The sequence below is a fragment of the Giraffa tippelskirchi genome, chromosome 12, assembly GCF_054371585.1.
Source record: "Giraffa tippelskirchi isolate mGirTip1 chromosome 12, T2T-mGirTip1v1.2.pri, whole genome shotgun sequence".
NCBI classification, from domain to species: domain Eukaryota; kingdom Metazoa; phylum Chordata; class Mammalia; order Artiodactyla; family Giraffidae; genus Giraffa; species Giraffa tippelskirchi.
Window position 1 is genome coordinate 71,183,373 of NC_137286.1, and position 23,455 is coordinate 71,206,827.

At 55.1% G+C, this 23,455-nt stretch overlaps 3 protein-coding genes and 1 long non-coding RNA gene across 4 annotated transcripts in view; 1 reads left to right on the plus strand and 3 right to left on the minus strand.

Moving 5' to 3' along the window:
• Positions 1–23,455, plus strand: part of LOC145529707 (uncharacterized) — a 1,704,434-nt gene that overhangs the window by 741,183 nt on the left and 939,796 nt on the right. Inside the window, exons 95-98 of the long non-coding RNA XR_014071296.1 lie at positions 168–279; positions 7,806–7,917; positions 15,448–15,559; positions 23,091–23,202. This is a non-coding gene — a long non-coding RNA (uncharacterized LOC145529707). The remainder of the gene's footprint in view (positions 1–167; positions 280–7,805; positions 7,918–15,447; positions 15,560–23,090; positions 23,203–23,455) is intronic.
• LOC145529500 (uncharacterized) lies at positions 2,320–7,191 on the minus strand. Its single transcript, XM_081550074.1, has 3 exons — positions 3,935–7,191; positions 3,223–3,535; positions 2,320–2,972 (listed from the first exon to the last, which is right to left on the minus strand). The coding sequence occupies exons 1-3, from the start codon at positions 4,169–4,171 to the stop codon at positions 2,344–2,346; spliced, it is 1,179 nt and encodes a 392-aa protein (XP_081406200.1). The 5' UTR covers positions 4,172–7,191; the 3' UTR covers positions 2,320–2,343.
• LOC145529544 (uncharacterized) lies at positions 9,958–14,829 on the minus strand. The gene is made up of 3 exons (XM_081550124.1): positions 11,573–14,829; positions 10,861–11,173; positions 9,958–10,610 (listed from the first exon to the last, which is right to left on the minus strand). The coding sequence occupies exons 1-3, from the start codon at positions 11,807–11,809 to the stop codon at positions 9,982–9,984; spliced, it is 1,179 nt and encodes a 392-aa protein (XP_081406250.1). The 5' UTR covers positions 11,810–14,829; the 3' UTR covers positions 9,958–9,981.
• LOC145529515 (uncharacterized) lies at positions 17,600–22,662 on the minus strand. Its single transcript, XM_081550091.1, has 3 exons — positions 19,215–22,662; positions 18,503–18,815; positions 17,600–18,252 (listed from the first exon to the last, which is right to left on the minus strand). Exons 1-3 carry the CDS (start codon positions 19,449–19,451, stop codon positions 17,624–17,626), a joined length of 1,179 nt encoding a protein of 392 aa, XP_081406217.1. The 5' UTR covers positions 19,452–22,662; the 3' UTR covers positions 17,600–17,623.

Sequence of the window (23,455 nt, forward strand, 5' to 3'; positions counted from 1 at the left end):
TGCCCAATCGGGGCCCAGGGCCGGGCCTCACGTTGGAAGCCAGGGGAAGACAAGCTCTCGTCCTGCTGGGGTAGGGGAAGGGGTGGGGCCGGGGGAGGTCAGGCTCCAGCAGTGGGAGGGGCTTGAGGTCCGCCTGCGGCAGTTGGTGACCTTCCTGCTCCCCTCAGGGCAGAGCCGCCGGCCTGAGAATGAGGGCGCTGCTGAGCCCAGGGGCTGGGATGGCCCGTTGCTGCTGTGGTCCCAGAGCTCCACCCGAGACCTGACGGAGGCCGTCTGCCCGTGAGTCCTCTCCCGCTTGTCTGTCAGCTTGTTTGAACCATGCTGGGTTTTCTGCCCAGCCGGCTAAGGGGAGTCCCTGGAAATGCAAGGGTGTGGGTTTTGGCAGACTTCAGGGAAGACATGCCAGATGAGCCTGGGAGACTCCAGCTTAATCTGGATTCAGGAGATATCTCTTCGGGCCAGCTAGTAATTGTAGGATAAGCCTAATGAGTCTTCACAGGATGAAGAGAGTAACGTGCCAAGGTAGCAATCGATGTCCTCATTCGAGAGGATGATGAAGCTGGTGCTCAGAGAAGGGGGGAACTTGGCCACAGCAAGGAGGTGTGCACCCAGACGGAACCCCCAGATCCGGCCATTTGAGCTCAGGGAGGCCACTGGTGTGGCTTGTCCCTGTGGCAGGGGCCGAGGCACGCAGCCCACCCTGATTCCTGCGGGGGCCTGACTTGGGAAGTGCCATCTGGTAGCTTTGAGACTCACCAAACCAAATTGCACTGGAGAGAGGAAGGACACCTTCCTTCATCCACCCCCCACCCCCGCCGGATTCCCACATACCCTGACCCCTTTCTCTGGATTTCGGAGCCATTTCCAGAGTCCCGCTCATATGACCTCATTCGAAGTGCACTGTGGACGAGCTGCCATCTGCAGCTGCTACCACAGCAGCCAAGGGCTTTATCTCCCGAGTACCTCCCTTCCTTTGGAACTTGGGGGCCCTCTACTCCCCACTTGCACACCACAGACCTTTGCTGAGGATTGTGGGGACCCTCACTCAGTTTGCAGCACGTTGTAGCCATCCCTGTCCTCTCAATACCTCCCTTGCAACTCAGCTTGTGAGCTCCTTTGGAGCAGCGTGGCCCACCTGGCTGCAACGGCAGAGACACAGCTGACAGTGAAACAACAGCTTCGATCTGACAGCCGGAAAGCTCTGTCAAAAGGGACCTCCCTCTTCACACCGTAGAGGCTGTAGGAGCCGCCAGGGTTTGGGAACCAGTGCTGGGGCCAAAATGACTCCACAGCTGTCTTCCTTCCTGGGGAGGGTTCTGGCTCGAGTGGGAATGGCTCAAGTCTCCTAAGGTTCTGAAAGCCCACTGTGTGCAGATTCACGGTACACAGAGAGGAGAAGGTGGAGTCCTGCCCTGGAGGTGGTCACAGCTCACGGATGAGCCAGGCAGGCAGGCAGGCAGGCAGGGCATGAGAACACCTGAGCTGCCTTCATGAGTGAGTGGTGTGGGGGCAGAGGAAGAGAAGCCGGTCTGCTCCCTCATGTGGTGCCCAGGGCAGGTTGTCCCCAGAGGAAACCCTTACGACGGTGAGGACTCTCACTGCTGTTACCCAAGGGGTTCCGTCGGTGCGTGTCTTCCCCGGAGCGGTCAGGCCGTCTCTAAAGTACACTGGCCATGGGCATTGCCTCTCCTTGGAACTTCCCATGTGTTTCTCTTTTGTATGGAACAGTGATTTTTCTAGAGGGGTTCTGGGCCACAAGGTTGTTGGGTCATTTGCTAGCCTTCTGTCGTGAAGAACGCTTTCCTGGGCGTTGGGGTGGTTTGTTGTTCCAGCTCCCTTTCTTGGCTTCTTTTGGGAGCTGGTGCAACAAGAGGAGCTCAGCCTCTGCCTTCTGGCTGAGATGTCACCCTTCAAACAGCAATGCCTGCCTGGAGATAATGATGGCATTTGCCAAAAGGGCTTCGTTTGGCACATGATATCTTGAAAGGACGTACACCGTCCTTTCAGCTATCAAAGGCTAGTTCAAATGACATAAAAATGAGAACTCTCCAATGGAGTCTTACAGTAGGTGGAGAGTCCGAAAAAAACTCCTTCAGTCATTTCACTGAGAGTCATTGATTGGGGACACCAAGAATATAGGAAGGAATGCAGAAAGAAAAGATGAAATTGTGGTCAGGATCGGGGGGAGGGATGAACAGGGCCTGCTTGCCTTGAACCCAGGCTTTGTTGGCGGGTGGGGCATAAAGATCGAACGGGTCTGAAACTACAGAGTGGTGATGGTAACACAGTATCACCAGAGTTACACAACAGTGTCCCAAATTGCAACAATGATGAAAAAGTTTACTAATCCCAACTTAACCAACAAAAATAGACGAAACCATACAAAAAGTAAAACATCACCAGAAAGGTAGAAACAAACCAAATGCAAAGCAGCTCAGGGGAAAGGAACTCCATGTCCCCTGGGGGCAGACCGAGTTGCCGGCGTCCACGGTGAGCAGACAGGGATGGAGGCGGCAGAGCCGACCGCTCCCCTGGACATGGTGTTTCCGGCAAGGGCTCTGGGTCTCTGTCCAGAGCGGGGGCTCGTTCTTCCTGCAGGGGCGGGTGAGTCATCGTCGGCGTCTGGGTGTTGCGCGGGAGCCAGGGCAGGCTCTCCCTGCTGAGGCGGTGACTCCTCCTCTGCCTCGGGTTCTCCTGCCAAAGCCCGAGCAGGTACAGGTGCACGTGGAGGTGGAGGTTCTGGCTGAGGGGGTGGGACATCAGTGCCTGGGGCTGGGGGTCCTGCAGGCACGGAAATCCGATCTGCCCGGTGTGCTGGCCAGTACCCAGCTGGCCTGGTGTCTCTGCGAGGGCAAGGCTCGGTTCTCCATCTGCCCTCGGTGGATCCCTGGGTCCTGCACCTGGAGCCACCACCTCTGTAGGCACAGGTCTGGGAAGTGGAGCCTGGTTCCAGTTGGAGGCCAGTGCTAGAGCTGGGGGAGAAGCAAAGTTTGCCCACAGACCAGCCTTGGCATGTGCGTATCCCGGGACAGAAAGCTTCCAAGAGATTCCGAAAGAATACCCAGGGTTGGATGTCTTTTGGGACTGAAGTGTGCAAGATGGGGGTGGGGGTGTGAGGCCAGCGCTTGCTGCAGGCCCAGCAGCATCTTTCGGGGACTCGTCCCTGTGTAGCTCAGCACCCCCTCCCCACACACTCCCGTGCACCAGCCCCAGCGTCCTTACCTCTGTGCTCTGGCGTGCTGGGCTCCAGGTCCTCCTGCTGCCTCAGAGGCCGGGGTTCTCGGGACTCTGGGTCGGAGCCGGGTGTGCTGAGCTCCGTGGCAGCCTCAGACTGGGCCGCCGGGTGTATCCTGGGCGGTGTCTCGGCAGCAGGCCTTCCCCGCCTCCGCTTCGCCCCCGGTGGGGCTGATGCCTCCGTGGGCACGCTCACCTGGAGCCTGCACTGGGCCTCACGGGCGGGGGGTTGGTGCTCCGACCCCTCCCTCCGGGAGGTGGACGGGGTGTCCCCGTCCTCGGCCTCATCACGTGGGAAGCTCTGCAACGACAGTGACCGTCAGCCAGCCGTGCTGGGAGTTTTCCGAGCTGGGCCTGGCCAGTGGAGCCGCTGCTTCTGCCTGCTCGAACTTCTCTTCCCAGAAGGGTCAGAGACGTGTGTCTGCTCAGATCCCCACCCGGGAGGAAAGAGACCCACCTGAGGGTGTGAGGTCAGCCTGGGCGGCCGGCCCTGCCCGCACTGTTCCCATCCCAGCCAGCCTGATCTCCCCTGGGGTGTGGACACAACTTGTCCGCAGGCTTCTGACCCCACATCCGCCTGGACTTCCTTGAGGGAGACACACCCCGAGAAACCCGCATCCACACACACAGGCAAAGGACCCGGTGTTTCCGGGTGGCATGGGAGAGGTGGCCTGGCCCGGCCTGGGGCTCCCCGTGTTACCTTTCTGTTTCTCCGGGCAGAGGGCCAGAGGCCTCTCGGGGGTGCCCTGAGCCAACGTCGACAGGGTGCCCACGCACACTGCCTGTGAGCTCTCCTGAGGCCCCGGCCTCTGGGCAGGGGCAAACAGCAGAACATCCTGGCAGCAAGAGATCTGGCTGGGGGCTCCTCTCCGCTCTGGAGGCCTGGATACCCGGGTTGCGGGTTCTGTTGGGTTCTGTTGCCGGCAGGTGACATCATTTCCTGGGGTTCGTGCTGAGGTCCCTTCCCCAAAACTTCCCAAGGGAATCTCTGGGTTTCTGACTGCTCGACCACCCCCCTTAGGCCATGTGCAGGCACATTGACAGCCACACAGCCCAGCCCACAGCCCTGGGGAGGCCTGGGTGCAGCCAGGGCCTGAGCTCCGAGGACCCCGCTGCTCTCAGACCAGGCTCCTTCTTCTCATAAGTGGTGTGGCCCTGGACAAGCATATGCCCCTCAGGGTTTCCCCAGTCTCTCCATCTGCAGAGTGGGGGTCATTCTCCCATCTGTTTCCTAGGTCTGTCGGCCTACGAGCAGCTCCATGCCTCTCCACCTGGGGCCGATATCACGTGGAGCTTGTGCGCTGAGACTTCAGAAAGAAAGACTCCATCCAGGGCTGACACAGCACAGAATGGGGCAGAACGAGGCCTGGATGCACCGTGGTACCCAGGAAAAGGCACTGCCCCTCCTGACTGTTTTGAGACCCCACATCCAAGTTGGAGGCCCGAAAGGAAGACTCGAAGGTCTCCCTCTCTTATAGAAAAGAGTAGCCAACTTTCTGGTCCTCTGTTTCCATTGAGATTCTGTTCAAGTGTCCCAGCTCGGCTTCTGCGGGTGGCTGAGCTTCTAATGGCTCCCTGCGTTCTTGTCTTTTCCTCTCCAAACCTTCCGTCCTTTTCCCCCTTCTGGGGTGGATGGGCGCTGTCATTGCTTCTACCTTCGAGACAGATTGATGAAAAGTCTGGACCATCGACTCCTTTCCTCTCTTTGGTTCCGTGTCTCTCTCTGGCTGTGTCCCTCTCTTTTCCTTTCTCGATTCAGTCTGTGTCTTCCTCTTTCTCTCTCGTGTGTGGATGGATGGATGCTAGGAATGCACATGTATATGATTAGATGAGGGTTATGTTTTAGGGATGGGTTAGAGGGAGAGAAAGGCTTTAGGTCGGAGTTGGTCATGGGGGAAGGGTCAAGGGTGGTGGTGGTGTTTCTTGGAATCTGAGTGCTGTGCATTCTTCGTCTCTTTCCATATGAACCCCTTCTCAGATACACCACTTGCAAGGAGTCTCTCATGTTCCGTTTCCTATCTTTTGCATCTGTGAATGCTTAGCTTCTCTGTTGTGAAGAGGTTCCATTGGATGGAAACCCATTGGTGTACTTCGTTTCCCTCTTTCCCTTACTTGAAGAGACCCATTTCTACCTCCGCCCAGCAAATGGCAAGGAGACTCTGATGTTAAGGAGCCTTTGACCTACGCTTCTTTCTAGCTATCTCATGACATCAGTCTTTAGGGTGAGGTTTTTCCCCGATATTGAGGTGGTGTGAGATCAAAACCAATAGCGTTCTTCAGATGTAGCTGTCCGGTTTTCCCATGGCCATTTATTGAAGAGGCTTTCTTGTTCCCATTTGGATATTCTCCCCTTCTGTGTCAGAGATGAGTTGACCATGGATGCCGGGGTTTGTTTCTGGACCCTCAACTTTATTCCATCGATCTGGATCTGTGTGTGTTGTTGTATTCCCAATAGCATACTGTCCTGCTGCTGCCGCTGCGGCTAAGTCACTTCAGTCGTGTCTGACTCTGCGCGACCCCATGGCCTGCAGCCTACCAGGCTCCTCCGTCCAGGGCATTTTCCAGGCAAGAGTACTGGCGTGGGTCGCCATCGCCTTCTCCGATACGCTCCTGAGGATCCTAGTTTGGTCGTCTAATTTCCTTTCACACAACCTTGGATGTCCGTATCGGGGCTTTTTCGTCGGATTGTATTGACAATTTAGGCTCTTTTCTGTTTCCGTAACCCCTTTTGCAGTTCTTTGTTCGGTGCGACAATGCATTGGCATTTTGGGAGGAATAGCATCCAAGCTGTGGATTGCCTTGTGGGGCTGTGACATCATTTTCCCAATAGGAATTCTTTCAAGCCCTGAGCACAGCTTCTCTTTCCAGTGATTGGTGTGGGCTTGATCTTCCTTCTTCCATCTCTCGCCGTTTTGTGAGAACAGGTCCTTCCTTCCCTTCTGGGTTAGATGGACTCGTGGGTATCACTTCAGTGCATGGCATTGTCAGTGGGGGTGATAATTCCCTTCTCATTGGAAGACTTTGCTGTGAGTATTAGAAATGCAAGTGATTTCTCTTCCCCTTCCTCCCTGTCCATCTCTCAGAGCCACCGGGAAACAGAGGCCTCATCCAGGGTCACACAGGCCTGAGGGAGTGCAACTAGACTGTTGTTTCTTCAGGCCCTCCGTGCTGGACATCATCCGGGATACTCTGTGTGTGTCTTCCTCAGTCTGGTGTCCCTTCAGACCTTTCCCTAGTTTTCACAGGCTTGTTGTGTTGGTGTTCTTTGTCTGTTTGGAGACACATCCTTGAGAAGCTTTGTGTTTCCACTCATTCGTCTCGCGATGTATGACCTGTCTTTTGCTTTTGTAATGAGGTCTTTCCCACAGTAGATATCTTTGATTTTGCAAAGTCCACTGTATTCTCTGGGTTGTTTTGTGGACTGCCTTTTAGTTTTGTGTGTGAAGACTCAAAGCACGTGTCCGGTTTCTGCTCATTGTTCTTCTAGATTTGTGACAAGTTTTCATGGAAACTTTGTCTAGGGATAACTGGAAGTGAACTCGGTGTAAGGTGTCAAGTCTCCATCTCCATTCATGTCATGCCCTGCAGTTTCCAATTCCCTGTTCCTGAGTGGTTTTGGAGACCTTGTGGGAAGTTTGGTTGCATGGGAGTTTGCATTTCCACCTTGAGTAGATTCCCACTGTTCTGCCCTCAGGGACACTGTCAAGGGGGAGTGAGGAGCAGCCTGCACTTCCAGCAGTGACCACACGGTGGGGCGAGTGCTGCTCTCCCCTCTGGGAGCCCCAGGCCACAGGCATCCCAGTGAGGAGCCAGCTCTGTGCTCGGCTGAAAGGAGTTAGACTCTCAGGAGCCTCTGAGCCCTTGCCTTTGGATCACCCAGGGTGGGCATTTACTGTGACAGAAAAAAATTGCCCTGAATTCCATGGACGGAAGAGCCTGGCTGTGTAGAGTTCGTGAGTTGCCGTGAATCAGACACAACTGAGGACACAAAAACTCAATAGACTAAAACACTTTTGGGGGGTGGGGGGAGTGAAAGGGGGTGATGTGGGGTTTTTTTGTCGTATATAATAGCCAAGGGAAATCTAGTTTAAACCTAAATTCACATAGATGGGAAAGGTATAGCTCTCCGTCACCCTATTAAAAAAAAAAAAAACTACTTAACTTTTCTGAAAGTTTATTTAGTAGCTTCTTTGAGCAGTTCATTGTGAAGCATTTTTTTTTTTTTGTGACATCGGCCTCATTAAAAAGTACGGTTTGCCTTTACTGGATAATTTTGTTCATTGGTTTGTTAGGGAATCTTGGTAATATTTGAGTTTCCTGGGGAGCATGGGCACATGACCTGGCCCTGGCCAATCGGTGCGTTCCACCTCCCTGGCCACTGTGATTGGCTCCGGACTGGGGCAGTGCCCAATCGGGGCCCAGGGCCGGGCCTCACGTTGGAAGCCAGGGGAAGACAAGCTCTCGTCCTGCTGGGGTAGGGGAAGGGGTGGGGCCGGGGGAGGTCAGGCTCCAGCAGTGGGAGGGGCTTGAGGTCCGCCTGCGGCAGTTGGTGACCTTCCTGCTCCCCTCAGGGCAGAGCCGCCGGCCTGAGAATGAGGGCGCTGCTGAGCCCAGGGGCTGGGATGGCCCGTTGCTGCTGTGGTCCCAGAGCTCCACCCGAGACCTGACGGAGGCCGTCTGCCCGTGAGTCCTCTCCCGCTTGTCTGTCAGCTTGTTTGAACCATGCTGGGTTTTCTGCCCAGCCGGCTAAGGGGAGTCCCTGGAAATGCAAGGGTGTGGGTTTTGGCAGACTTCAGGGAAGACATGCCAGATGAGCCTGGGAGACTCCAGCTTAATCTGGATTCAGGAGATATCTCTTCGGGCCAGCTAGTAATTGTAGGATAAGCCTAATGAGTCTTCACAGGATGAAGAGAGTAACGTGCCAAGGTAGCAATCGATGTCCTCATTCGAGAGGATGATGAAGCTGGTGCTCAGAGAAGGGGGGAACTTGGCCACAGCAAGGAGGTGTGCACCCAGACGGAACCCCCAGATCCGGCCATTTGAGCTCAGGGAGGCCACTGGTGTGGCTTGTCCCTGTGGCAGGGGCCGAGGCACGCAGCCCACCCTGATTCCTGCGGGGGCCTGACTTGGGAAGTGCCATCTGGTAGCTTTGAGACTCACCAAACCAAATTGCACTGGAGAGAGGAAGGACACCTTCCTTCATCCACCCCCCACCCCCGCCGGATTCCCACATACCCTGACCCCTTTCTCTGGATTTCGGAGCCATTTCCAGAGTCCCGCTCATATGACCTCATTCGAAGTGCACTGTGGACGAGCTGCCATCTGCAGCTGCTACCACAGCAGCCAAGGGCTTTATCTCCCGAGTACCTCCCTTCCTTTGGAACTTGGGGGCCCTCTACTCCCCACTTGCACACCACAGACCTTTGCTGAGGATTGTGGGGACCCTCACTCAGTTTGCAGCACGTTGTAGCCATCCCTGTCCTCTCAATACCTCCCTTGCAACTCAGCTTGTGAGCTCCTTTGGAGCAGCGTGGCCCACCTGGCTGCAACGGCAGAGACACAGCTGACAGTGAAACAACAGCTTCGATCTGACAGCCGGAAAGCTCTGTCAAAAGGGACCTCCCTCTTCACACCATAGAGGCTGTAGGAGCCACCAGGGTTTTGGAACCAGTGCTGGGGCCAAAATGACTCCACAGCTGTTTTCCTTCCTGGGGAGGGTTCTGGCTCGAGTGGGAATGGCTCAAGTCTCCTAAGGTTCTGAAAGCCCACTGTGTGCAGATTCACGGTACACAGAGAGGAGAAGGTGGAGTCCTGCCCTGGAGGTGGTCACAGCTCACGGATGAGCCAGGCAGGCAGGCAGGCAGGCAGGGCATGAGAACACCTGGGATGCCTTCATGAGTGAGTGGTGTGGGGGCAGAGGAAGAGAAGCCGGTCTGCTCCCTCATGTGGTGCCCAGGGCAGGTTGTCCCCAGAGGAAACCCTTACGACGGTGAGGACTCTCACTGCTGTTTCCCAAGGGGTTCCGTCGGTGCGTGTCTTCCCCGGAGCGGTCAGGCCGTCTCTAAAGTACACTGGCCATGGGCATTGCCTCTCCTTGGAATTTCCCATGTGTTTCTCTTTTGTATGGAACAGTGATTTTTCTAGAGGGGTTCTGGGCCACAAGGTTGTTGGGTCATTTGCTAGCCTTCTGTCGTGAAGAACGCTTTCCTGGGCGTTGGGGTGGTTTGTTGTTCCAGCTCCCTTTCTTGGCTTCTTTTGGGAGCTGGTGCAACAAGAGGAGCTCAGCCTCTGCCTTCTGGCTGAGATGTCACCCTTCAAACTGCAATGCCTGCCTGGAGATAATGATGGCATTTGCCAAAAGGGCTTCGTTTGGCACATGATATCTTGAAAGGACGTACACCGTCCTTTCAGCTATCAAAGGCTAGTTCAAATGACATAAAAATGAGAACTCTCCAATGGAGTCTTACAGTAGGTGGAGAGTCCAAAAAAAACTCCTTCAGTCATCTCACTGAGAGTCATTGATTGGGGACACCAAGAATATAGGAAGGAATGCAGAAAGAAAAGATGAAATTGTGGTCAGGATCGGGGGTAGGGATGAACAGGGCCTGCTTGCCTTGAACCCAGGCTTTGTTGGCGGGTGGGGCATAAAGATCGAACGGGTCTGAAACTACAGAGTGGTGATGGTAACACAGTATCACCAGAGTTACACAACAGTGTCCCAAATTGCAACAATGATGAAAAAGTTTACTAATCCCAACTTAACCAACAAAAATAGACGAAACCATACAAAAAGTAAAACATTACCAGAAAGGTAGAAACAAACCAAATGCAAAGCAGCTCAGGGGAAAGGAACTCCATGTCCCCTGGGGGCAGACCGAGTTGCCGGCGTCCACGGTGAGCAGACAGGGATGGAGGCTGCAGAGCCGACCGCTCCCCTGGACATGGTGTTTCCGGCAAGGGCTCTGGGTCTCTGTCCAGAGCGGGGGCTCGTTCTTCCTGCAGGGGCGGGTGAGTCATCGTCGGCGTCTGGGTGTTGCGCGGGAGCCAGGGCAGGCTCTCCCTGCTGAGGCGGTGACTCCTCCTCTGCCTCGGGTTCTCCTGCCAAAGCCCGAGCAGGTACAGGTGCACGTGGAGGTGGAGGTTCTGGCTGAGGGGGTGGGACATCAGTGCCTGGGGCTGGGGGTCCTGCAGGCACGGAAATCCGATCTGCCCGGTGTGCTGGCCAGTACCCAGCTGGCCTGGTGTCTCTGCGAGGGCAAGGCTCGGTTCTCCATCTGCCCTCGGTGGATCCCTGGGTCCTGCACCTGGAGCCACCACCTCTGTAGGCACAGGTCTGGGAAGTGGAGCCTGGTTCCAGTTGGAGGCCAGTGCTAGAGCTGGGGGAGAAGCAAAGTTTGCCCACAGACCAGCCTTGGCATGTGCGTATCCCGGGACAGAAAGCTTCCAAGAGATTCCGAAAGAATACCCAGGGTTGGATGTCTTTTGGGACTGAAGTGTGCAAGATGGGGGTGGGGGTGTGAGGCCAGCGCTTGCTGCAGGCCCAGCAGCATCTTTCGGGGACTCGTCCCTGTGTAGCTCAGCACCCCCTCCCCACACACTCCCGTGCACCAGCCCCAGCGTCCTTACCTCTGTGCTCTGGCGTGCTGGGCTCCAGGTCCTCCTGCTGCCTCAGAGGCCGGGGTTCTCGGGACTCTGGGTCGGAGCCGGGTGTGCTGAGCTCCGTGGCAGCCTCAGACTGGGCCGCCGGGTGTATCCTGGGCGGTGTCTCGGCAGCAGGCCTTCCCCGCCTCCGCTTCGCCCCCGGTGGGGCTGATGCCTCCGTGGGCACGCTCACCTGGAGCCTGCACTGGGCCTCACGGGCGGGGGGTTGGTGCTCCGACCCCTCCCTCCGGGAGGTGGACGGGGTGTCCCCGTCCTCGGCCTCATCACGTGGGAAGCTCTGCAACGACAGTGACCGTCAGCCAGCCGTGCTGGGAGTTTTCCGAGCTGGGCCTGGCCAGTGGAGCCGCTGCTTCTGCCTGCTCGAACTTCTCTTCCCAGAAGGGTCAGAGACGTGTGTCTGCTCAGAGCCCCACCCGGGAAGAAAGAGACCCACCTGAGGGTGTGAGGTCAGCCTGGGCGGCCGGCCCTGCCCGCACTGTTCCCATCCCAGCCAGCCTGATCTCCCCTGGGGTGTGGACACAACTTGTCCGCAGGCTTCTGACCCCACATCCGCCTGGGCTTCCTTGAGGGAGACACACCCCGAGAAACCCGCATCCACACACACAGGCAAAGGACCCGGTGTTTCCGGGTGGCATGGGAGAGGTGGCCTGGCCCGGCCTGGGGCTCCCCGTGTTACCTTTCTGTTTCTCTGGGCAGAGGGCCAGAGGCCTCTCGGGGGTGCCCTGAGCCAACGTCGACAGGGTGCCCACGCACACTGCCTGTGAGCTCTCCTGAGGCCCCGGCCTCTGGGCAGGGGCAAACAGCAGAACATCCTGGCAGCAAGAGATCTGGCTGGGGGCTCCTCTCCGCTCTGGAGGCCTGGATACCCGGGTTGCGGGTTCTGTTGGGTTCTGTTGCCGGCAGGTGACATCATTTCCTGGGGTTCGTGCTGAGGTCCCTTCCCCAAAACTTCCCAAGGGAATCTCTGGGTTTCTGACTGCTCGACCACCCCCCTTAGGCCATGTGCAGGCACATTGACAGCCACACAGCCCAGCCCACAGCCCTGGGGAGGCCTGGGTGCAGCCAGGGCCTGAGCTCCGAGGACCCCGCTGCTCTCAGACCAGGCTCCTTCTTGTCATAAGTGGTGTGGCCCTGGACAAGCATATGCCCCTCAGGGTTTCCCCAGTCTCTCCATCTGCAGAGTGGGGGTCATTCTCCCATCTGTTTCCTAGGTCTGTCGGCCTACGAGCAGCTCCATGCCTCTCCACCTGGGGCCGATATCACGTGGAGCTTGTGCGCTGAGACTTCAGAAAGAAAGACTCCATCCAGGGCTGACACAGCACAGAATGGGGCAGAACGAGGCCTGGATGCGCCGTGGTACCCAGGAAAAGGCACTGCCCCTCCTGACTGTTTTGAGACCCCACATCCAAGTTGGAGGCCCGAAAGGAAGACTCGAAGGTCTCCCTCTCTTATAGAAAAGAGTAGCCAACTTTCTGGTCCTCTGTTTCCATTGAGATTCTGTTCAAGTGTCCCAGCTCGGCTTCTGCGGGTGGCTGAGCTTCTAATGGCTCCCTGCGTTCTTGTCTTTTCCTCTCCAAACCTTCCGTCCTTTTCCCCCTTCTGGGGTGGATGGGCGCTGTCATTGCTTCTACCTTCGAGACAGACTGATGAAAAGTCTGGACCATCGACTCCTTTCCTCTCTTTGGTTCCGTGTCTCTCTCTGGCTGTGTCCCTCTCTTTTCCTTTCTCGATTCAGTCTGTGTCTTCCTCTTTCTCTCTCGTGTGTGGATGGATGGATGCTAGGAATGCACATGTATATGATTAGATGAGGGTTATGTTTTAGGGATGGGTTAGAGGGAGAGAAAGGCTTTAGGTCGGAGTTGGTCATGGGGGAAGGGTCAAGGGTGGTGGTGGTGTTTCTTGGAATCTGAGTGCTGTGCATTCTTCGTCTCTTTCCATATGAACCCCTTCTCAGATACACCACTTGCAAGGAGTCTCTCATGTTCCGTTTCCTATCTTTTGCATCTGTGAATGCTTAGCTTCTCTGTTGTGAAGAGGTTCCATTGGATGGAAACCCATTGGTGTACTTCGTTTCCCTCTTTCCCTTACTTGAAGAGACCCATTTCTACCTCCGCCCAGCAAATGGCAAGGAGACTCTGATGTTAAGTAGCCTTTGACCTACGCTTCTTTCTAGCTATCTCATGACATCAGTCTTTAGGGTGAGGTTTTTCCCCGATATTGAGGTGGTGTGAGATCAAAACCAATAGCGTTCTTCAGATGTAGCTGTCTGGTTTTCCCATGGCCATTTATTGAAGAGGCTTTCTTGTTCCCATTTGGATATTCTCCCCTTCTGTGTCAGAGATGAGTTGACCATGGATGCCGGGGTTTGTTTCTGGACCCTCAACTTTATTCCATCGATCTGGATCTGTGTGTGTTGTTGTATTCCCAATAGCATACTGTCCTGCTGCTGCCGCTGCGGCTAAGTCACTTCAGTCGTGTCTGACTCTGCGCGACCCCATGGCCTGCAGCCTACCAGGCTCCTCCGTCCAGGGCATTTTCCAGGCAAGAGTACTGGCGTGGGTCGCCATCGCCTTCTCCGATACGCTCCTGAGGATCCTAGTTTGGTCGTCTAATTTCCTTTCACACAACCTTGGATGTCCGTATCGGGGCTTTTTCGTCGGATTGTATTGACAATTTAGGCTCTTTTCTGTTTCCGTAACCCCTTTTGCAGTTCTTTGTTCGGTGCGACAATGCATTGGCATTTTGGGAGGAATAGCATCCAAGCTGTGGATTGCCTTGTGGGGCTGTGACATCATTTTCCCAATAGGAATTCTTTCAAGCCCTGAGCACAGCTTCTCTTTCCAGTGATTGGTGTGGGCTTGATCTTCCTTCTTCCATCTCTCGCCGTTTTGTGAGAACAGGTCCTTCCTTCCTTTCTGGGTTAGATGGACTCGTGGGTATCACTTCAGTGCATGGCATTGTCAGTGGGGGTGATAATTCCCTTCTCATTGGAAGACTTTGCTGTGAATATTAGAAATGCAAGTGATTTCTCTTCCCCTTCCTCCCTGTCCATCTCTCAGAGCCACCGGGAAACAGAGGCCTCATCCAGGGTCACACAGGCCTGAGGGAGTGCAACTAGACTGTTGTTTCTTCAGGCCCTCCGTGCTGGACATCATCCGGGATACTCTGTGTGTGTCTTCCTCAGTCTGGTGTCCCTTCAGACCTTTCCCTAGTTTTCACAGGCTTGTTGTGTTGGTGTTCTTTGTCTGTTTGGAGACACATCCTTGAGAAGCTTTGTGTTTCCACTCATTCGTCTCGCGATGTATGACCTGTCTTTTGCTTTTGTAATGAGGTCTTTCCCACAGTAGATATCTTTGATTTTGCAAAGTCCACTGTATTCTCTGGGTTGTTTTGTGGACTGCCTTTTAGTTTTGTGTGTGAAGACTCAAAGCACGTGTCCGGTTTCTGCTCATTGTTCTTCTAGATTTGTGACAAGTTTTCATGGAAACTTTGTCTAGGGATAACTGGAAGTGAACTCGGTGTAAGGTGTCAAGTCTCCATCTCCATTCATGTCATGCCCTGCAGTTTCCAATTCCCTGTTCCTGAGTGGTTTTGGAGACCTTGTGGGAAGTTTGGTTGCATGGGAGTTTGCATTTCCACCTTGAGTAGATTCCCACTGTTCTGCCCTCAGGGACACTGTCAAGGGGGAGTGAGGAGCAGCCTGCACTTCCAGCAGTGACCACACGGTGGGGCGAGTGCTGCTCTCCCCTCTGGGAGCCCCAGGCCACAGGCATCCCAGTGAGGAGCCAGCTCTGTGCTCGGCTGAAAGGAGTTAGACTCTCAGGAGCCTCTGAGCCCTTGCCTTTGGATCACCCAGGGTGGGCATTTACTGTGACAGAAAAAAATTGCCGTGAATTCCATGGACGGAAGAGCCTGGCTGTGTAGAGTTCGTGAGTTGCCGTGAATCAGACAAAACTGAGGACACAAAAACTCAATAGACTAAAACACTTTTGGGGGGTGGGGGGAGTGAAAGGGGGTGATGTGGGGTTTTTTTGTCGTATATAATAGCCAAGGGAAATCTAGTTTAAACCTAAATTCACATAGATGGGAAAGGTATAGCTCTCCGTCACCCTATTAAAAAAAAAAAAACTACTTAACTTTTCTGAAAGTTTATTTAGTAGCTTCCTTGAGCAGTTCATTGTGAAGCTTTTTTTTTTTTTTTTTCTGTGACATCGGCCTCATTAAAAAGTACGGTTTGCCTTTACTGGATAATTTTGTTCATTGGTTTGTTAGGGAATCTTGGTAATATTTGAGTTTCCTGGGGAGCATGGTCACATGACCTGGCCCTGGCCAATCGGTGCGTTCCACCTCCCTGGCCACTGTGATTGGCTCCGGACTGGGGCAGTGCCCAATCGGGGCCCAGGGCCGGGCCTCACGTTGGAAGCCAGGGGAAGACGAGCTCTCGTCCTGCTGGGGTAGGGGAAGGGGTGGGGCCGGGGGAGGTCAGGCTCCAGCAGTGGGAGGGGCTTGAGGTCCGCCTGCGGCAGTTGGTGACCTTCCTGCTCCCCTCAGGGCAGAGCCGCCGGCCTGAGAATGAGGGCGCTGCTGAGCCCAGGGGCTGGGATGGCCCGTTGCTGCTGTGGTCCCAGAGCTCCACCCGAGACCTGACGGAGGCCGTCTGCCCGTGAGTCCTCTCCCGCTTGTCTGTCAGCTTGTTTGAACCATGCTGGGTTTTCTGCCCAGCCGGCTAAGGGGAGTCCCTGGAAATGCAAGGGTGTGGGTTTTGGCAGACTTCAGGGAAGACATGCCAGATGAGCCTGGGAGACTCCAGCTTAATCTGGATTCAGGAGATATCTCTTCGGGCCAGCTAGTAATTGTAGGATAAGCCTAATGAGTCTTCACAGGATGAAGAGAGTAACGTGCCAAGGTAGCAATCGATGTCCTCATTCGAGAGGATGATGAAGCTGGTGCTCAGAGAAGGGGGGAACTTGGCCACAGCAAGGAGGTGTGCACCCAGACGGAACCCCCAGATCCGGCCATTTGAGCTCAGGGAGGCCACTGGTGTGGCTTGTCCCTGTGGCAGGGGCCGAGGCACGCAGCCCACCCTGATTCCTGCGGGGGCCTGACTTGGGAAGTGCCATCTGGTAGCTTTGAGACTCACCAAACCAAATTGCACTAGAGAGAGGAAGGACACCTTCCTTCATCCACCCCCCACCCCCGCCGGATTCCCACATACCCTGACCCCTTTCTCTGGATTTCGGAGCCATTTCCAGAGTCCCGCTCATATGACCTCATTCGAAGTGCACTGTGGACGAGCTGCCATCTGCAGCTGCTACCACAGCAGCCAAGGGCTTTAGCTCCCGAGTACCTCCCTTCCTTTGGAACTTGGGGGCCCTCTACTCCCCACTTGCACACCACAGACCTTTGCTGAGGATTGTGGGGACCCTCACTCAGTTTGCAGCACGTTGTAGCCATCCCTGTCCTCTCAATACCTCCCTTGCAACTCAGCTTGTGAGCTCCTTTGGAGCAGCGTGGCCCACCTGGCTGCAACGGCAGAGACACAGCTGACAGTGAAACAACAGCTTCGATCTGACAGCCGGAAAGCTCTGTCAAAAGGGACCTCCCTCTTCACACCGTAGAGGCTGTAGGAGCCGCCAGGGTTTGGGAACCAGTGCTGGGGCCAAAATGACTCCACAGCTGTTTTCCTTCCTGGGGAGGGTTCTGGCTCGAGTGGGAATGGCTCAAGTCTCCTAAGGTTCTGAAAGCCCACTGTGTGCAGATTCACGGTACACAGAGAGGAGAAGGTGGAGTCCTGCCCTGGAGGTGGTCACAGCTCACGGATGAGCCAGGCAGGCAGGCAGGCAGGCAGGGCATGAGAACACCTGGGATGCCTTCATGAGTGAGTGGTGTGGGGGCAGAGGAAGAGAAGCCGGTCTGCTCCCTCATGTGGTGCCCAGGGCAGGTTGTCCCCAGAGGAAACCCTTACGACGGTGAGGACTCTCACTGCTGTTTCCCAAGGGGTTCCGTCGGTGCGTGTCTTCCCCGGAGCGGTCAGGCCGTCTCTAAAGTACACTGGCCATGGGCATTGCCTCTCCTTGGAATTTCCCATGTGTTTCTCTTTTGTATGGAACAGTGATTTTTCTAGAGGGGTTCTGGGCCACAAGGTTGTTGGGTCATTTGCTAGCCTTCTGTCGTGAAGAACGCTTTCCTGGGCGTTGGGGTGGTTTGTTGTTCCAGCTCCCTTTCTTGGCTTCTTTTGGGAGCTGGTGCAACAAGAGGAGCTCAGCCTCTGCCTTCTGGCTGAGATGTCACCCTTCAAACTGCAATGCCTGCCTGGAGATAATGATGGCATTTGCCAAAAGGGCTTCGTTTGGCACATGATATCTTGAAAGGACGTACACCGTCCTTTCAGCTATCAAAGGCTAGTTCAAATGACATAAAAATGAGAACTCTCCAATGGAGTCTTACAGTAGGTGGAGAGTCCAAAAAAAACTCCTTCAGTCATCTCACTGAGAGTCATTGATTGGGGACACCAAGAATATAGGAAGGAATGCAGAAAGAAAAGATGAAATTGTGGTCAGGATCGGGGGGAGGGATGAACAGGGCCTGCTTGCCTTGAACCCAGGCTTTGTTGGCGGGTGGGGCATAAAGATCGAACGGGTCTGAAACTACAGAGTGGTGATGGTAACACAGTATCACCAGAGTTACACAACAGTGTCCCAAATTGCAACAATGATGAAAAAGTTTACTAATCCCAACTTAACCAACAAAAATAGACGAAACCATACAAAAAGTAAAACATTACCAGAAAGGTAGAAACAAACCAAATGCAAAGCAGCTCAGGGGAAAGGAACTCCATGTCCCCTGGGGGCAGACCGAGTTGCCGGCGTCCACGGTGAGCAGACAGGGATGGAGGCTGCAGAGCCGACCGCTCCCCTGGACATGGTGTTTCCGGCAAGGGCTCTGGGTCTCTGTCCAGAGCGGGGGCTCGTTCTTCCTGCAGGGGCGGGTGAGTCATCGTCGGCGTCTGGGTGTTGCGCGGGAGCCAGGGCAGGCTCTCCCTGCTGAGGCGGTGACTCCTCCTCTGCCTCGGGTTCTCCTGCCAAAGCCCGAGCAGGTACAGGTGCACGTGGAGGTGGAGGTTCTGGCTGAGGGGGTGGGACATCAGTGCCTGGGGCTGGGGGTCCTGCAGGCACGGAAATCCGATCTGCCCGGTGTGCTGGCCAGTACCCAGCTGGCCTGGTGTCTCTGCGAGGGCAAGGCTCGGTTCTCCATCTGCCCTCGGTGGATCCCTGGGTCCTGCACCTGGAGCCACCACCTCTGTAGGCACAGGTCTGGGAAGTGGAGCCTGGTTCCAGTTGGAGGCCAGTGCTAGAGCTGGGGGAGAAGCAAAGTTTGCCCACAGACCAGCCTTGGCATGTGCGTATCCCGGGACAGAAAGCTTCCAAGAGATTCCGAAAGAATACCCAGGGTTGGATGTCTTTTGGGACTGAAGTGTGCAAGATGGGGGTGGGGGTGTGAGGCCAGCGCTTGCTGCAGGCCCAGCAGCATCTTTCGGGGACTCGTCCCTGTGTAGCTCAGCACCCCCTCCCCACACACTCCCGTGCACCAGCCCCAGCGTCCTTACCTCTGTGCTCTGGCGTGCTGGGCTCCAGGTCCTCCTGCTGCCTCAGAGGCCGGGGTTCTCGGGACTCTGGGTCGGAGCCGGGTGTGCTGAGCTCCGTGGCAGCCTCAGACTGGGCCGGCGGGTGTATCCTGGGCGGTGTCTCGGCAGCAGGCCTTCCCCGCCTCCGCTTCGCCCCCGGTGGGGCTGATGCCTCCGTGGGCACGCTCACCTGGAGCCTGCACTGGGCCTCACGGGCGGGGGGTTGGTGCTCCGACCCCTCCCTCCGGGAGGTGGACGGGGTGTCCCCGTCCTCGGCCTCATCACGTGGGAAGCTCTGCAACGACAGTGACCGTCAGCCAGCCGTGCTGGGAGTTTTCCGAGCTGGGCCTGGCCAGTGGAGCCGCTGCTTCTGCCTGCTCGAACTTCTCTTCCCAGAAGGGTCAGAGACGTGTGTCTGCTCAGAGCCCCACCCGGGAAGAAAGAGACCCACCTGAGGGTGTGAGGTCAGCCTGGGCGGCCGGCCCTGCCCGCACTGTTCCCATCCCAGCCAGCCTGATCTCCCCTGGGGTGTGGACACAACTTGTCTGCAGGCTTCTGACCCCACATCCGCCTGGGCTTCCTTGAGGGAGACACACCCCGAGAAACCCGCATCCACACACACAGGCAAAGGACCCGGTGTTTCCGGGTGGCATGGGAGAGGTGGCCTGGCCCGGCCTGGGGCTCCCCGTGTTACCTTTCTGTTTCTCTGGGCAGAGGGCCAGAGGCCTCTCGGGGGTGCCCTGAGCCAACGTCGACAGGGTGCCCACACACACTGCCTGTGAGCTCTCCTGAGGCCCCGGCCTCTGGGCAGGGGCAAACAGCAGAACATCCTGGCAGCAAGAGATCTGGCTGGGGGCTCCTCTCCGCTCTGGAGGCCTGGATACCCGGGTTGCGGGTTCTGTTGGGTTCTGTTGCCGGCAGGTGACATCATTTCCTGGGGTTCGTGCTGAGGTCCCTTCCCCAAAACTTCCCAAGGGAATCTCTGGGTTTCTGACTGCTCGACCACCCCCCTTAGGCCATGTGCAGGCACATCGACAGCCACACAGCCCAGCCCACAGCCCTGGGGAGGCCTGGGTGCAGCCAGGGCCTGAGCTCCGAGGACCCCGCTGCTCTCAGACCAGGCTCCTTCTTGTCATAAGTGGTGTGGCCCTGGACAAGCATATGCCCCTCAGGGTTTCCCCAGTCTCTCCATCTGCAGAGTGGGGGTCATTCTCCCATCTGTTTCCTAGGTCTGTCGGCCTACGAGCAGCTCCATGCCTCTCCACCTGGGGCCGATATCACGTGGAGCTTGTGCGCTGAGACTTCAGAAAGAAAGACTCCATCCAGGGCTGACACAGCACAGAATGGGGCAGAACGAGGCCTGGATGCGCCGTGGTACCCAGGAAAAGGCACTGCCCCTCCTGACTGTTTTGAGACCCCACATCCAAGTTGGAGGCCCGAAAGGAAGACTCGAAGGTCTCCCTCTCTTATAGAAAAGAGTAGCCAACTTTCTGGTCCTCTGTTTCCATTGAGATTCTGTTCAAGTGTCCCAGCTCGGCTTCTGCGGGTGGCTGAGCTTCTAATGGCTCCCTGCGTTCTTGTCTTTTCCTCTCCAAACCTTCCGTCCTTTTCCCCCTTCTGGGGTGGATGGGCGCTGTCATTGCTTCTACCTTCGAGACAGATTGATGAAAAGTCTGGACCATCGACTCCTTTCCTCTCTTTGGTTCCGTGTCTCTCTCTGGCTGTGTCCCTCTCTTTTCCTTTCTCGATTCAGTCTGTGTCTTCCTCTTTCTCTCTCGTGTGTGGATGGATGGATGCTAGGAATGCACATGTATATGATTAGATGAGGGTTATGTTTTAGGGATGGGTTAGAGGGAGAGAAAGGCTTTAGGTCGGAGTTGGTCATGGGGGAAGGGTCAAGGGTGGTGGTGGTGTTTCTTGGAATCTGAGTGCTGTGCATTCTTCGTCTCTTTCCATATGAACCCCTTCTCAGATACACCACTTGCAAGGAGTCTCTCATGTTCCGTTTCCTATCTTTTGCATCTGTGAATGCTTAGCTTCTCTGTTGTGAAGAGGTTCCATTGGATGGAAACCCATTGGTGTACTTCGTTTCCCTCTTTCCCTTACTTGAAGAGACCCATTTCTACCTCCGCCCAGCAAATGGCAAGGAGACTCTGATGTTAAGGAGCCTTTGACCTACGCTTCTTTCTAGCTATCTCATGACATCAGTCTTTAGGGTGAGGTTTTTCCCCGATATTGAGGTGGTGTGAGATCAAAACCAATAGCGTTCTTCAGATGTAGCTGTCTGGTTTTCCCATGGCCATTTATTGAAGAGGCTTTCTTGTTCCCATTTGGATATTCTCCCCTTCTGTGTCAGAGATGAGTTGACCATGGATGCCGGGGTTTGTTTCTGGACCCTCAACTTTATTCCATCGATCTGGATCTGTGTGTGTTGTTGTATTCCCAATAGCATACTGTCCTGCTGCTGCCGCTGCGGCTAAGTCACTTCAGTCGTGTCTGACTCTGCGCGACCCCATGGCCTGCAGCCTACCAGGCTCCTCCGTCCAGGGCATTTTCCAGGCAAGAGTACTGGCGTGGGTCGCCATCGCCTTCTCCGATACGCTCCTGAGGATCCTAGTTTGGTCGTCTAATTTCCTTTCACACAACCTTGGATGTCCGTATCGGGGCTTTTTCGTCGGATTGTATTGACAATTTAGGCTCTTTTCTGTTTCCGTAACCCCTTTTGCAGTTCTTTGTTCGGTGCGACAATGCATTGGCATTTTGGGAGGAATAGCATCCAAGCTGTGGATTGCCTTGTGGGGCTGTGACATCATTTTCCCAATAGGAATTCTTTCAAGCCCTGAGCACAGCTTCTCTTTCCAGTGATTGGTGTGGGCTTGATCTTCCTTCTTCCATCTCTCGCCGTTTTGTGAGAACAGGTCCTTCCTTCCCTTCTGGGTTAGATGGACTCGTGGGTATCACTTCAGTGCATGGCATTGTCAGTGGGGGTGATAATTCCCTTCTCATTGGAAGACTTTGCTGTGAATATTAGAAATGCAAGTGATTTCTCTTCCCCTTCCTCCCTGTCCATCTCTCAGAGCCACCGGGAAACAGAGGCCTCATCCAGGGTCACACAGGCCTGAGGGAGTGCAACTAGACTGTTGTTTCTTCAGGCCCTCCGTGCTGGACATCATCCGGGATACTCTGTGTGTGTCTTCCTCAGTCTGGTGTCCCTTCAGACCTTTCCCTAGTTTTCACAGGCTTGTTGTGTTGGTGTTCTTTGTCTGTTTGGAGACACATCCTTGAGAAGCTTTGTGTTTCCACTCATTCGTCTCGCGATGTATGACCTGTCTTTTGCTTTTGTAATGAGGTCTTTCCCACAGTAGATATCTTTGATTTTGCAAAGTCCACTGTATTCTCTGGGTTGTTTTGTGGACTGCCTTTTAGTTTTGTGTGTGAAGACTCAAAGCACGTGTCCGGTTTCTGCTCATTGTTCTTCTAGATTTGTGACAAGTTTTCATGGAAACTTTGTCTAGGGATAACTGGAAGTGAACTCGGTGTAAGGTGTCAAGTCTCCATCTCCATTCATGTCATGCCCTGCAGTTTCCAATTCCCTGTTCCTGAGTGGTTTTGGAGACCTTGTGGGAAGTTTGGTTGCATGGGAGTTTGCATTTCCACCTTGAGTAGATTCCCACTGTTCTGCCCTCAGGGACACTGTCAAGGGGGAGTGAGGAGCAGCCTGCACTTCCAGCAGTGACCACACGGTGGGGCGAGTGCTGCTCTCCCCTCTGGGAGCCCCAGGCCACAGGCATCCCAGTGAGGAGCCAGCTCTGTGCTCGGCTGAAAGGAGTTAGACTCTCAGGAGCCTCTGAGCCCTTGCCTTTGGATCACCCAGGGTGGGCATTTACTGTGACAGAAAAAAATTGCCGTGAATTCCATGGACGGAAGAGCCTGGCTGTGTAGAGTTCGTGAGTTGCCGTGAATCAGACAAAACTGAGGACACAAAAACTCAATAGACTAAAACACTTTTGGGGGGTGGGGGGAGTGAAAGGGGGTGATGTGGGGTTTTTTTGTCGTATATAATAGCCAAGGGAAATCTAGTTTAAACCTAAATTCACATAGATGGGAAAGGTATAGCTCTCCGTCACCCTATTAAAAAAAAAAAAAAACTACTTAACTTTTCTGAAAGTTTATTTAGTAGCTTCCTTGAGCAGTTCATTGTGAAGCTTTTTTTTTTTTTTTTCTGTGACATCGGCCTCATTAAAAAGTACGGTTTGCCTTTACTGGATAATTTTGTTCATTGGTTTGTTAGGGAATCTTGGTAATATTTGAGTTTCCTGGGGAGCATGGTCACATGACCTGGCCCTGGCCAATCGGTGCGTTCCACCTCCCTGGCCACTGTGATTGGCTCCGGACTGGGGCAGTGCCCAATCGGGGCCCAGGGCCGGGCCTCACGTTGGAAGCCAGGGGAAGACGAGCTCTCGTCCTGCTGGGGTAGGGGAAGGGGTGGGGCCGGGGGAGGTCAGGCTCCAGCAGTGGGAGGGGCTTGAGGTCCGCCTGCGGCAGTTGGTGACCTTCCTGCTCCCCTCAGGGCAGAGCCGCCGGCCTGAGAATGAGGGCGCTGCTGAGCCCAGGGGCTGGGATGGCCCGTTGCTGCTGTGGTCCCAGAGCTCCACCCGAGACCTGACGGAGGCCGTCTGCCCGTGAGTCCTCTCCCGCTTGTCTGTCAGCTTGTTTGAACCATGCTGGGTTTTCTGCCCAGCCGGCTAAGGGGAGTCCCTGGAAATGCAAGGGTGTGGGTTTTGGCAGACTTCAGGGAAGACATGCCAGATGAGCCTGGGAGACTCCAGCTTAATCTGGATTCAGGAGATATCTCTTCGGGCCAGCTAGTAATTGTAGGATAAGCCTAATGAGTCTTCACAGGATGAAGAGAGTAACGTGCCAAGGTAGCAATCG